Source organism: Heterodontus francisci, chromosome 5 (assembly GCF_036365525.1).
Source record: "Heterodontus francisci isolate sHetFra1 chromosome 5, sHetFra1.hap1, whole genome shotgun sequence".
Taxonomy (NCBI): domain Eukaryota; kingdom Metazoa; phylum Chordata; class Chondrichthyes; order Heterodontiformes; family Heterodontidae; genus Heterodontus; species Heterodontus francisci.
The window spans coordinates 187,662,578-187,674,643 of NC_090375.1; the positions used below are offsets into that span (position 1 = coordinate 187,662,578).

The following is a 12,066-nucleotide window of genomic DNA, read 5'->3' on the forward strand; positions in this document are numbered from 1 at the left end:
GGTAATCATTATATGCACTGAAAAATATGTTTCACTGACAGGTAAACCTCTGGGAGAAGTTCCATAAAGCTTTCATGGCCTGAGACGGTTAGAGGTTTCCTCACATATAGATATAACATGGAACAATAAGACAATATTGAATTCAACATGATCGAACTTGGGCTTGAGCATTTCATCATGTATATTAAAGACCTGGATGACAGAATTAAGAGTTGCACATCCAAATATGCAGATGACTAAGTTAGGAGACACAGTATACTGTTCAGATGGGAGCAGGAAGTTACAAACGGACACAGACTAAATCAGTGGGCAAAACTACGGCAGAATTGAGAGACTGGGGCTACGATGAGAAAATGAATTTGTGTGTACAATAATCATGAAAAACTGATGTATAGGTACAAAAGGTAATCTAAAGGGCTCCTGGAATATTGGTCATTATCTCGGGGTGGGAGCGGTGGCTGGTGCTGGGACACGAAAGTGAGGAAGTGATTGTACAAGGCCTTGGTCAGACATCATGTGGAGGAATGCATTCAGTTTTGGGCACTGAAGTTCAGTAAAGGTACAGTGGCCTGGGAAGGGATATAGCAGATTCATCAGAATGATGCCACAGTTTAAAGGGCTAAGTTATGAGGACAATTTCCATAAACTTGGCTTGCATTCCCTTGAATATAGCAGGTTGAGGGATTATTTAATCAAGGTCTTTAAAATTAAGAACATTTGATAGGTAGCGAGCACAATATTAAAATTACAGTAAGGCCATTTAGAAATGAAAGCAAGAAGCACTTTTTCTCCATGAAAGGGTAGTGGAAATCTGGAACGCTCCCCAAAAAGGATTTGGATGCTGGGTCATTTGAAATTTTCAAAACAGATAGATTTTTGTATGATAAAGGTAAAAAATGATATGGAAAAACACCGTCTGCTTTAGGGAGTTAAGTTACAGATCAACATGATCAAACTGAATGTCTGAACAGGCCTGGATGGTTGAACAGCCTACTCCTGTTGCTACTGATGCAGCACCTAAACTGATGAGACTTTTAAGATTTAGGTTTTTCTCTATTTTTATCTAAGAATGCAACAAAAATGCTTGGTTGCGAATGGAATTAGCGGGCTGAATTTTATCAGCACGCCGCAAAAGCTGCAGCCTTCTGACACAGAAGTGCCACTGCGCAGCTTCCCCCCCATCTCCCCCACCACCCCCCCTCACCGATATTATGCGCTGGGTCTGATTTAAATGGAACGGGCGGAGCGGCTGCCCTTGATGATGTAGAGGGGGCAGCCGCTGTGTCAAAGCCAACGGCGTCCAGCACCACCGTGCAGAGGCCTGGGCCATTTTGAAAGGGCTTCAAGCCCTTAGCAAAATTTTACATTTTCAAAAAGATATTAGACTTCATTTGATTTAAATAAATAATTCTGAGATGGAGGCCCTTCCCCAACTACCCCCCCCCCCATGGTCTTTTCATTGCCCTATATCCAGAAAACTTATTTTGTTCCCGACCCAACCATACCCCCCCAATCTTCTCACATTTGCCCTTCAACCCCTTCCCACCATTCCCACAGCCAATAAAAAGTGTTTTGCCCGCTCCCCCACCCCTCCCACCCTGTTAATTTTATTCCTTCCCCCTCCCCATCAGTGTCTCGCCTTGGAATTCCAACAGAGTTCCAAAGGCGCACGAGTCATGGCCGGTTGGCCGTAACATTGGCATGGATGGCCGCCATCAGCAGTTAAGGTAATTTGAATTTTATTAATGCTCATTTAGATATTTTAATTAAGGCCTCGCTGCCAAGCAGCTGGGGGCCACACCAAGGCCTCGCTGCCGCCAATATCTGGCAGGGCCTTCTCGGCGTCGTGGGTCATTGTTTGCCACTCCCGCTAGCATTTCACAGGCCTCCCCACCACGACCCACAGTGTTGAGGGGCTGGCAAAATTCAGCCCAGTGTTTTTCCCAAGAAAACCAGCATTCGCATACCAGCCCTTCCAAGGACTAGAAATCCCATAGTGCTTCACAGCCAATGAAGTACTTTATTGATAATGTAGACAAACACAGCATCCAATTTGTGCACAGCAAGGACCCATAAACAGCAATGCAATAAATGACCATTTGGTTGAGAGATAAATATTGGCCAAGATGTACAAGGAGAACTCCTCTGTACTTTCATTTGGTTTCAGAATCCTCTCAGACCCTTTTGTAACAGGTATTTCTGCTCCTCTGTACATTTAGAAACTTAATAAAGTGGCATTTCTCACTTTCTGTTAAGATGCCATTACTGAGGATGAAAAGAACAGACGTCACACTATTTTGAAAGTGACATGAGATGCTTACTTTGATGCAGTGGAGACCACCTCTCTAACAAATTTGAATTTGGCTTCTTATAGATTTGAAATCAGACACTGATATTCATGCATTTCAAGGGTCACTAAGGGCAACAATGCCTCTGACCAAACGACAACACAGACCTCATCCACAAACCAGCATCTTAAATGAGACCCTGAATAGAATATTAAAAACACAGCATATTTTCCTAGCTATTATTGCTGTACACAGAGTTACAATTGAGGAGTGGAGCAATTGCAGAAGAGCAGCTATCCTTACCAGTAGCTACCAGAACAATTTAATATTACTTGGTGGTTGCATCACTTTAAAAGAGGATATTTAATACTTCTGAACACTGAAGGATATTTTCAGATCTCAAGACACACTTATTTTCAGATTAAGATCTGCGAAAGCAAATATTTGTACTCTCCACATTGTAACATTTTAGAAATATATATGGATTCTCTCTTTATTTAGTATTCTTAGAATAAACCACAGTGCTTAATCTAGTTAAATTTCTATGGAGAAATGTGACATTGCTACATGTCAACTTTGGCTCAGTGACTGTACTCTCACCTGAGTCAGGTGGTCATGGGTTCAAGCACCACTCCAGATACTTGAGTAATCTACTCTTATACTCTGATATAATATTGAGGGAGTGATGTACTGCTGGAGCTGTTGTCCTTGGACTGAAACATTAAACCAAGGCCTTGTGAATGCAGAAGATCTCATGGCACTACTTGAAGGGGAGCTCTCCCAGTGTTGTAGCCAACATTTATCCCTCAATCAATATTACTCAAGCAGGTTGTCAAGTCAGTTATTATACTGCTGTTTGTGGGAAGGTGCTGTGAGCAAATTGATCTCCATGCTGACATTATAACAGTGACTACACTTCAAAGTGTTGCATTAGTTTTGGAGCAGTTTGGATGCCCTGAGGACATTATAAATACAAGTTTGCATTTTTTGGTTTAAATCGTCTTTCAGAATTTTCTTATTAGTCTTATTTTCAAATTAGTACACATTATACTAACATAAGCCCAGATCATTTAGGTACAGTTTAGTAAAACCAAGTCTGCACAAAATTAAGAATGCAATATTCGATTTCATAATACACTTAATACAAGACTGCATTGACCTTGGGTTAACGTGGAAGTCACTTGGGCAATTTACTGTACAAAATTATATTGAAGACAGAAGCAGCAGTGCTGGCACTCCTCTTTATTTAGCAAATGACACTTGGAGGCAGTCGTCTTGTGATAAATATAGAGAACGAAGCTGGACATGAACAGAAGTAGTAAATTATAAATCGTCATTGACATCTAGTTCTTAAATTATACTGTATTGACAATTTCAGAAAAAAATTGGCATAGCAATTTCTTACCAATTGCATATACATCTGTCTTTCTTTGGTTTCATTAAATGCTGATCAGTTTTACCAAAAAGGGATGTTTTTGTAGAAATAAAACATTCGGATTTGTCACTTTTTGGCCTGTATATTTCAGGGCTTTCAGTAAAGGCTAATGTAAGAGGGACATAGGGATAACTGTTATTGGACAGTACAAATTGCGTATGTAAATGAAACAGCAGATTCTGCTTTTGGGATATGAAAGATAGTCCATAACTAACGTATCTATCACATGGACCATGATACAAGTGAGATATTCTCCATACCAGTTGGACTACCATGATATACTATTTATTTCAAAAGTAAAATACTGCGGATGCTGGAAATCTGAAATGAAAACAGAAAATGCTGGAACTACTCAGCAGGTCAGGCAGCATCTGTGGAGACAGAAACAAGAGCTGTTTATTTCACTTTCAACAGATACTGCCTGGCCTGCTGAGTATTGCCAGCATTTTGTGTTATTTACGATATATTTCATACAGGTAACTATATCAAAACATTTTTGAACCTGCATCAGTGGAATAACACCCAACATCACCATGAGATGTGGTTTAACATTGATAGTCTCCAAGTAAGTGACCCATATTATTGATCTCGGTAAATAATATTCACTTAGGTCACTTTTGTGGAATACTACAGTCCAATTGCAAAATTCTGTTTAATTACTATTTTTGAATCTGAGTAGAGGAGACTAAACTTTACACTATTTATGCAACATATTTAATTGAGGCTTATTGACTAATTTTTGAAAGCTAATGTCAAGACAAAGCAACAGATAACCATGTTTGACGCCTTTTCTGTCTATAGAACAGAATGCGTTTATTAATAGTCAGTTACAATAATATGTCAGCAACAGCAACAGTACTTTGCCTTCTGCATCACTATCTCTTCCTCCCTTCGCAGAAAGATCTGGGGTTTATCTCAGATAGTCAACTTCTCCCTTCCCTTTCCCAAGGATTGAAAGGAGCCACAACTCTATCTTCTCAGAGTCCAGTCCATCAGAATTCCTACAGTAAGATTTAGCTTGCTAAGGAATGTCTACAATATACTGTATTTGGTCATCAGTTTGATTAGGATGGCAGCCCACTCTCCGGCTTGTAACATTCCTTGCTATAAATCTCACTAAGATTCTTTAATCACATTGCAACTAGCTTTTCCAGATGGTCTTTTAATTCTCATCCCAATTAATGATAGCCTTGTTCATTCATCAGTTCATCTGTCTCTCGATCCTAAAATTAGAAGATGTAAACAAAAATAAGTCTACAGATTGCACCAGATTCATCAAATTTCACCAGAGAACTCCACAAAACTCTCTTTTGGAAGTTGAATTTCACTTTTTGAGGGAAACTGTGAAATGGAGATTCGAGAACAAAAATAATTTAATAAAACCGTATCAATTTTCATTACAAAGTTCCTTAAACAAGTTTTTTTTTTTGCAAAGTTATATCAAGTTAGATTTTAAAATATCAAGGCCAAACACCAGCATCTGGAATTACAAAATATCTATCACTAGAGAATTCTGCAGCCATAATCTCCACATAATTTCTTTGTTCTTCTGTCTCCCTCTTGTAGTTTTATTTTCCCATACGAGAACAATGAACCTTGTATGTAGTTCCGCTGCATATCATTTGGCTAACAGCAACAATTCTTAAGCCTTCTCAAACAAGTATCTGTCCTAACCATTGGAAGACATCTTCAACACCTCAAGAGACTTAAAATTTAGATTTAAGTGGAACTGGAATTCCACTTTTTGGACCACTGATATTCTTTGACAAACATTTAATTTCAGATTCCAGACTGATCTATCTCAAGAAATATTCATTTGCACTTATGGTAACAAGATGCATTAATAATCTGAATTCCAACTGATATGAATTTACATGCGTTTGCTTAAATCTGACTGAATATGAAAAATCCACCACCTATACAGACAGAAGATACCAAGCCCACATGAACTATAGGCTTTCCAACAACTATAATGACTATCTAACGCAACACTTTTGACCATATGAAATACAGCTGTCAAAAAAAATTTCAGTGAAATCGAGTTTGTAAAATATGTTTCTTCTATTTATTCAATGAAAATAAAAGACCACACATGATACAAGCCATGCTTGACAACTGTGCAGATTATTTCAAAAACCTGGAATACAATTCCCCACTTGTTGAAGTGAAGAGTCATCCATTCCCTGCACTATTTATATATTCCTGGGGCCACAAGCAACTGGATATACTTGAGAAGAAAAAATTGTTGTGCATGCATTATTAGAATATATCTAAATATATTGTGTGTGGCAGAGGCTTTTATTACCCCAAAAGTATTGCAAGATATCTTTGTGGATGAAAATATAATAAAATATACCAAGTAACAGTGAATACGATTACAGGTTACTGCTGAATAACTATGTTAAACAAATCAAAACAGTGCAATCACACATAGAATAGAGAGAGATATGAAAGCAGAAAAGTAGTACCTACTTATATCAGAGTGCTTTGCAGGTTTATTTCAGCTCATCTGCAATTGCAAATTATACATGTTTTGGTTTTTCCACCACCACCCGTCCCTTTTCTTCCTCTCCTGAAGTAACTGACTCTTACTGGAGTATAGTTCTACAGCACTGGGCACCTCTTGATATATTGCCCAAACTGCTATTATTTATACTTGACCCCAGACAGCGAATGTCTGCCTGTGGGTAATATTACAGCAAAGTTGTACAGCAGAGGCCCTAGTCAACTATACCTTTCCTAAACTAGGAGTGCTGTATCACAATTGAGATCAGTGGACTGGGTACTAAACTTAAGACCTTCTTGAGCTACACAGCTCACAAACTACTGTCACGCTCATGAGAAGTGCAGAAATGAAAATACAGAACCAAACTGAAGGGTTATTAAAAAAAAATGGATTTTTCCTTTAAAAAATGGACAACATGTTGCAAAATGACCACCAAAGGTTGGCTGACTTGGCTTCTATATTCAAACAGTCTCACTGTCTGTTATGAACAAAAAGATACATTCCAGGCTAGGAGGTGTCAATTACATAATAAAAGCAAAATACTGCAGATGCTGGAAATCTGAAACTAAAACTAAAAGAGCTGGAAATACTCAGCAGGTCTGGCAGATCTGTGCCTTCTCTCTCCACAGATGCTGCCAGACCTGCTGAGTATTTCCAGCACTTTTTGTTTTTGTTTCAGGTGTCAATTACACCCATCCTGAAACCATCAAGAGACATTCCTGAATTGAATAGGTTGTTCTAAAACAGAGAAGGTATGAAGTAGCCACATCCTGGTCCATTGTGTGGTCACAATGAAGGGCCCATGCGTCTATATATATGTGTGTGTGTATAGAGAGAGAGATCACAAAATCACAGAAAAGCAGTTCAACAAAGCTCTGAGAGAAGAACTCCAGCAAGAAACAAAGAAGGAGCCCTGCTGCAAATTCTACACTTCAATTTGGTGCAGCAGAGAATTGAAAGTGACCACCACCTCCAGTCTGAAGTATTACCCACCAGAAAACTACAAACATCCAGGCCTGCAACTTTATAAGGATAACATATCCTCCAAGAAGAATCAACAGGTTTACCGTGAACCCCGAACACCTACCTCACTTCAAACAACTTACCCTTTTCCTCTCTATCTATTCTTGTACGTGCGTGAACGCAGTTGCGACCATTTTGGGAATGAATAGTGTTAAATAGATAGTTAATCTTCTGTTTTAAACTTACAAGAAAACTGTCACTGTCTGTTTATTTAGCAAATAAAACCACATGGGATTAAAATACTCATAACAAAAACACTTGCTGTTGTCAGTTGGGAGGTGAACATTGGGAACAATCCAGGTCATCACCCACTTGGCCGTAACATTACATATGTTGTCTCTGGGCTATTGGAATGGCTTGTGTTTTTGCTTTCAGTCGATTAAAGCAAACATTCTACAGAATCACTATGATCAGCATAATCTGCAAATGCTGCAACAGAATTTCAGACACTTCTTTCCAGTCAATTTAAATCCACTACAAGCCCCATTAAAAATATTTATACATGTTTAAATACACAATGGAAGTAATTTGTTCAAATGAAGATTTGAAATATATACCTGTGCATAGGAGCCAATGATATGGCTTTGAATTTCATCCATTGTGTCCGTCCCATAAGAGACAGTGCCCAAGTGGAGACGCTTGAATACCATCTCATTCTGTGTAAGGGTTCCTAAAATGAGCACAACACAGAAAAATAAAAAGGTACAACTGTCTAAATTTACCAGCATATTACATTTCAATGAGGAGCTCTGTCAGACTTGAACACAGATACATTTACATGAGTAACTGGTTGGTATAATATACACCAGCTCCACTAATGCGAAAGCAAAGTACTGTGGATGTTGGAAATCTTTAGGTCTACAACCTTTCATCAGAACGTTGGTCGGAATTTTATGTAGGCAGCAGGGGTTCTGCCACTAGGAACGAAAGCAAGGGGATGGGGGTTGGGCAGTCAACCCCGCTTCAGCGGTCAGCAGGACCCATGGCGCATCGTGTGGCTGCTAGGGCTGCTATCCCTATTAAGGACGGCAGCCCACCCTCAAGAGCTGCCCCCTAATCAGAGGACTGCCAGCTCAGCAGGGCTACTGCTAGTAGCGGCTACTGCAGGGGCTGTACTTGCAGGATGAGGGCACATCATTGGCCACGTGCCCTCAAAAGCAAGTAAGTGGGGTCTGGGGGTGCTGGAGTTAGTCAGGCAGGCCCCAGCAAAGGGCAGTGGCGTCACTGAGGGCATGGGGCACCGTTGCCGCAGGCACGGCCATTGTCGCCAGTAACACACCTCCATCCCTCGCAAGGCTGCCAGAATTTATCTGGCAGTATCGCCATGCAGCAGAGGGCTCCGATCAAATGCTGGTAAAATGCCAGGACAGGAGGGAAAAGACCCTTAATTGGACACTTAAGTGACTCAATCGAGCAAGATGGCATGGCAGTGGGAAGAATACAGGCACGCCATCCGATGCCTTCCTGCGACATTTTGCCAGCATTCCTACCACCCAACCCTTCCCCAAAGAGTTGGGGAAATCCAGCCCGTTAACCATGTTTCTCTCTTCACAGATTCTGCTGGACCAGTTAAGTATTTCCAGCATTTTCTATTTTCAGCTCTAATAACGCGTTGGTTTCATTATGGAATGGCAGTTTTTTTAAAAACCTACAACTCAAATATGAATTTGTTTAATAAAGATTTATCAATATACTGCTTTAAATATATAACTAGCTTTCCATAAAGTTTACAGACAAACATATTCAACTTCAAAGGATGTACTGAATGACTGCAATGATTCTTAAACGAACCAAGAACAGTAAAGCAGAATCATAAAAGAAAGCTTGAAGTGGACAAAAGGAATGAGTCCCTAAGTCAGAAAAGCTGGGCAGGCATCGTCTCTTTTGGGTGGCAACAGCTGCAATATAACAGACAATCATTTCAAAAAACCAAGATGAAAGCATTAGAACTCCTGTTCTGGGAAGTCAGTGAAACACTGGCACGCAATAGAAGAGGAGACATTAGTAAATATGTAGAGTAGCAGCAGTAATGCTCATAGATCTGGTGTGATAATCTTAAGAGTGGTTAACAATAAATTTGCTGTTACAGCACCCTACATTTAAAATGCCCTCTAGTCATTAATTCTCTATCCCTTTTTTTGTCGGGGATAAGGTGGGGAGCCGTTATTGTAAACTTTCAGTCATCAAAATACCTTGTAAACAATTACCCAACCAACCTTCCCCATCAATCAAAGTGAGGTCCAATGCCACATGATTAAAAGCAGTTAATTGATTGGCTGTTTTATTTGAGGGTTTACCAGCTGCCATGACTACAATCAGAACGCGACACTTCAGGGATCTGATTAAGTATTTTCTATCAGCACCAAGATGAAATAAAATTACAAAAGACGAGGAGAAATAAGATAAAAATACCACAGCTTCTTGCTGCCACAATCCTTTTTAAAGATTCCCCTCTCCCCCAGTAATTCTTTAGGTCTGCTTCACACTGCCACTTGAATAGAAAGAGTCAAGCAAATTATTCTCAGGAATCTATCAGTATTTCTCCAACCAGTAGGAAAGAATTAGCTTCCACTCTGCGAAACTGGTATAAACTGGAGATAATGGTCATAACATTTAAATATAACAAAGCAATGGCAAGTCAATAGCTTTCCATTTCAGATATTCTATTAAATAAATGAATGCATTTGTATTTTGTCAACTTATCAATCCATCATTTTTAAGACTGCAGCTGGTCATGTGTAAAAACATGAATAAATGCAAGAGAGCCTGAAAAAAAAGTGAACTGGTGAATTTCAAATGCTAAATAACTATATTTTGAGCATATTCTTTAAGTTGATCAAGCCTCGCAAGAGTGTGTCCCATTGCTAAAATTTTGATTACTCCTCAAAGGATTTGGAAAAAGAATTAGTTTTAATTTCAGGTTTTTTCCTTTAATGAAAGAAAACTGTATCCCCAAGTTCAAAAGAAATATCCAGACTTTAAAAGTTACTTAATATCCTAAATGGAAATTGCTTTTCCAAAATGGTTAAACAATAAGCAATTCATACAACTGCCTACATACATAATCATCGAAGTCGCCTCACACCCATTGATTTGGGAAGTCCTTTGATCCTGGTTTGTGAACAGAAAGGTACAAAAAGAGAAAGCGGGCTGTGGAGCAGGTTATTTGCAACCGGAAGACTACCAGGCCAGTCAGGTTTGTTAGAAGGCTCTGGGGATTTCCACTGAGGTGCGGAGGTTTATAAATGCTAACAGGTAGTTAGAAGCTACCTTAAACCAAATAGGATAGCACACTAATTTGTGCTAGATTTTTTCTTCATTTTTTTTTTTGTAGCTTCATTCAGTAGTAGCAATGTCGCCAGAGTCAGAAAGTCATGGGTTCAAGCCCATGTCAAGATGTCAGCAGATAATCTCCGTCAACACTTCAGTGCAACAATTGAAGAAGTACTGCGTTAAGTTGATAAATCAAGGTCCCATCTGACCCCATGGCAGTATTTGATGAGAAGAGGAGCTTTCCAAGTGTTCTGGATAAACTTAACCCACAATCAGCAAAAACAGACCAACTGATGAAACATCTCACTACTATTTATGAGACCTTGCTGTGTGCAAATTGGTGGCTCTGTTTGTCTACATAAAACAATGATTACACCTCAAAGAAGTAATTTATTGACTGTGAAACGTTTTGGGACATTGAGGCTGTGAAAATACACTGCAATAAACTGAAGTTCTTTTTTCTCCCACCAGGATAAATTAGGAAGATTGAGTTAAGTAAGTTCAATCATAACAGCTGTTTTATATGTGAAATAAAGCAACTGAACAATTTAAATCCAGCACCACCCCACCAAGTGTTTGCTTGGGATGCCTGTGGACAGATTGAAGACACAAACAGATAGCACAGAGGGCAAGGGATCTTACTGAGTGGCCAAGCAGGCTTGAAGAGCTAAATGGCCAATTCAAGCTCCTATTCTTATGTCCTTATGTGGGAGAATTCCCCTCCAATTCCTCAATATTGCCATAGGATCTTTTACATACAGCTGAGCAGACAGGCAACGCCTCAGTTTAATGGAGCCCTCCCTCAGAAGAGCAGTTAAATGTTAGACTGGATTATATGATGTCCCTGGATTGGGACTTGAGCCCAGAACTTTCTGACTGAAGGTGAGAATGCAAGAACTGAATACTTGAAGTACTGGAAGGTATGGATTAAGAATTTCAACTCACCAGTGTTTTTCTGTACTAAGCAACTTTGTCAATTTTGTTTCCTGATAAATATAAAACTGCTAATAGGGAATTTTGCAGGATAACTTTTGTTTTTAGGAATTTTTTTGTGTATAAGGTCTCATCGAGTGTACCCTGCAATTTCCTGGCTACATGGTTTACATTACTCCGCAAATGAAGGAAAATTTGGTATCAGGTAAGAGTTTATCTTTAAAATTGTAATTACAATTATGTACTATGTAAGTCACTGCAATATATATCAGTGCAATTTAGGGCAAAAGGAAAAACTACTGCAAGATCAACCATACTAAAGAGCACCTCAAGATCAACTTGCTGAATTATATTAAAACTTTACAGTATGATACAAAGCATTCTGATTATTCCATATGAGAATTATCATTGTTTATCCCGTCTATCCTGGGTAGAACGTCTGTACCGTGATATATAAGGTTTTACAACTATGTATGACGGCTAGATGGACCATCTGGTCTTTTCCTGTGACATTTTCACATGTTCATATGCACCAGTTTCATTTAACAAACTGAAAGCATTTTAATAATTTGGCTGAAAACAACTTAAGTACAGCATTGACCATCAAG

General features: G+C 39.1%; 1 protein-coding gene across 2 annotated transcripts in view; it reads right to left on the reverse strand.

Annotated features, from left to right (window-relative positions):
• The window catches only part of atp9b (ATPase phospholipid transporting 9B), a 349,558-nt gene that overhangs the window by 75,239 nt on the left and 262,253 nt on the right, over positions 1-12,066 (reverse strand). For both annotated transcript variants that reach the window (XM_068032475.1, XM_068032474.1), the window contains exon 14: positions 7,810-7,922. In XM_068032475.1, the coding sequence (XP_067888576.1) occupies positions 7,810-7,922 (113 nt within the window). The remainder of the gene's footprint in view (positions 1-7,809; positions 7,923-12,066) is intronic.